The 2,308-nt window shown below is 37.0% G+C and overlaps 1 protein-coding gene across 1 annotated transcript in view; it reads right to left on the bottom strand.

Moving 5' to 3' along the window:
- LOC107683884 (solute carrier family 12 member 5-like) overlaps positions 1–685 on the bottom strand; it is a 59,476-nt gene extending 58,791 nt beyond the window's left edge. Inside the window, exon 1 of the mRNA XM_016479943.1 lies at positions 453–685. Coding sequence (XP_016335429.1) covers positions 453–507 — 55 coding nt within the window. The 5' untranslated portion in view covers positions 508–685. The remainder of the gene's footprint in view (positions 1–452) is intronic.
- Between the last annotated feature and the right edge of the window lie 1,623 nt (positions 686–2,308).

Raw genomic sequence — 2,308 nt, 5'->3', positions numbered from 1 at the left:
ACACTCACTCACTCTCACACACACACACACAGCTTTTGCCAAAGCTGCATACACACCAACACACACACACACACACAAAAAATAATTTCCAACCGTATAATTTCTTTGAATGCTTCCTTGCCACATACACACATGCACACAAATACAAAAGCATCACTGATTATGATAGTGCAAGAATATTTGCACTCATATTCTGACATCAATCAGACCTCCAAGAGGCAGAGGGCGCTGTCCTGTAGGTACAGCACAGGTGGAGGAAACCCCAGACTAATTTACGCACCAGTGAAAGAGGAAGTGGAGTGGGACGAGCCTCGCATCATCAGATATCATGACATTATTTCAGATTGAGAGATAGAGATCCTGAAGAATATCTCCAGACACACACACACACACACACACACACACAAACACACACACACACCCAATAGCAGTTGCAGGATCAGTCCACTCACCCTGACTGTTGGGTCCCCCATCGCCCTCTTCGCATTCGGTGAGGTTGTTGAGCATTTTGGAAGCTTGAGCACAGATCTCCTGCTAATGCTAACACTGCTGCTGCGTCCACCAGCCAACACGCGTGCTGTGCTGTACCAGTCTCACACGGATGGAGGAGGAGGAGAAGGCTTGTGGTTCTCTGCCTCTCTCCTCTCAAGAAAGCGAGCAGTGCTGTGCTCCAGCAGACTGGAGTCCTCTCTGCGTACTGACTCTCTCTCTCTCTCTCTCTGTAGGAGGAGGAAGAGGGGTTGGGGGGGACAGAGAGAGGCTGCAGGGACGTAAATGATGGAATGCTTAAGAGCACTTTTTTTAAAAATATAAATACACTCACACAGCATGTCTTCTCTCTCTCTGCTACGCAACTAAAGGCTGCCTATGCCTCACCATTATATTCACAATGCAGTGATCAGGAATATATCAGGAAGGTTGCAAATCAAAAAATGACCGCATGTGGTTGTGATTTAAAACTGTAGCTTTCATTCTCAGGTTGTTTGCCTTGATAATTCACCAATCAAAAAAGCAGCAATCTGCATTTTTGCATGTATTTTATTTTTTTTTGAGAAAATATGTAAAGGTGTAATGGCTGGTTGCTAGGTTGTTGCTAAGGTGCTCAGAGTGGATTTAAACATGTTGATATGGGTGTATGCAGTTGCTAATCTGTTCTGGATGCTGCTAATTTGCAAGTCCAATGCAATTCCAATTTGCAAGTCTGAAAGCTAGAGATATTTATATTTTTGCCCTTCCTTGCAAAAAGAGCAGCACAGCTTGTTGCATGATTTGTTTTAGATGGACCATAGATCAAAATAAACAAACAAACAAACAAACAAACAAACAAACAAACACACACCATAAAGGGCTGGTCAATTAATTCCTGTTTTTTAGTAACCAACTAATAACTTCACAATAAGTTTTCTTAACATTAGTTAATGCAACAGCTAGCATAAAAAAATAATAAAAAAATAAATAAATACAAACATTTTATTTATACTATTTATAATATATATTTTATAATAATATAATATAATATTTATAGTATATTTAAAAAAAACTAGGGTTTTGTTTCTGTTTTTGAACAATAGTTAATCAAATAGCTAACGTAAAATAATTAAATGATTTAAAAATATTTTGTAAAATTAATTTTAATATAATTTAGAATATTTATAATATTATACATAATTACAATTTAATATAATACAATTTAAGTTGCATAAATGAGCATGTTAATGTACAATAATATCAATGAATCACATTAACAAAAGTATTTATAATTTATTAACATATTTAATAAATGTTGCAAAAAATTTTATTTTTCATTGACAACACCTAATGCATTAATAATGTTAATAAATTGAACCAAGTTGTAAAGTGTTACCTATTTTCCAGAAAAATGGGTTTGATATCAGATCACATAGGAGCATCGATATTTCAATTCTGCCACTTTATGAGACTCGTGAATCAAACACCTCGACCTTCTGCCTTAATGTTTCTATATGTGATGAAATACTTATGAGGCATAAGCCATGTAAGGAGTTATTGCCAGAGGCTTTTACAGGCTCTATGTCACGCTACAGGTTGTGGAGTCGTTGTGAGACGATATTTCAATTCTGCCACTTTATGAGACTCGTGAATCAAACACCTCGACCTTCTGCCTTAATGTTTCTATATGCGATGAAATAGTTATGAGGCATAAGCCATGTAAGGAGTTATTGCCAGAGGCTTTTACAGGCTCTATGTCATGCTACAGGTTGTGGAGTCGTTGTGAGATGAAGTGATGTGGAAATCTTGCTTTCTGCTCTCTTTTATACACACTTTCCTT

Source organism: Sinocyclocheilus anshuiensis, unplaced genomic scaffold (genome assembly GCF_001515605.1).
Source record: "Sinocyclocheilus anshuiensis isolate Anshui unplaced genomic scaffold, SAMN03320099.WGS_v1.1 scaffold1625, whole genome shotgun sequence".
In the NCBI taxonomy this organism is placed as follows: Eukaryota; Metazoa; Chordata; class Actinopteri; order Cypriniformes; family Cyprinidae; genus Sinocyclocheilus; species Sinocyclocheilus anshuiensis.
The sequence above is the reverse complement of the archived record's forward strand: the minus strand, read 5'-3'. Positions and strand labels throughout refer to the sequence as shown.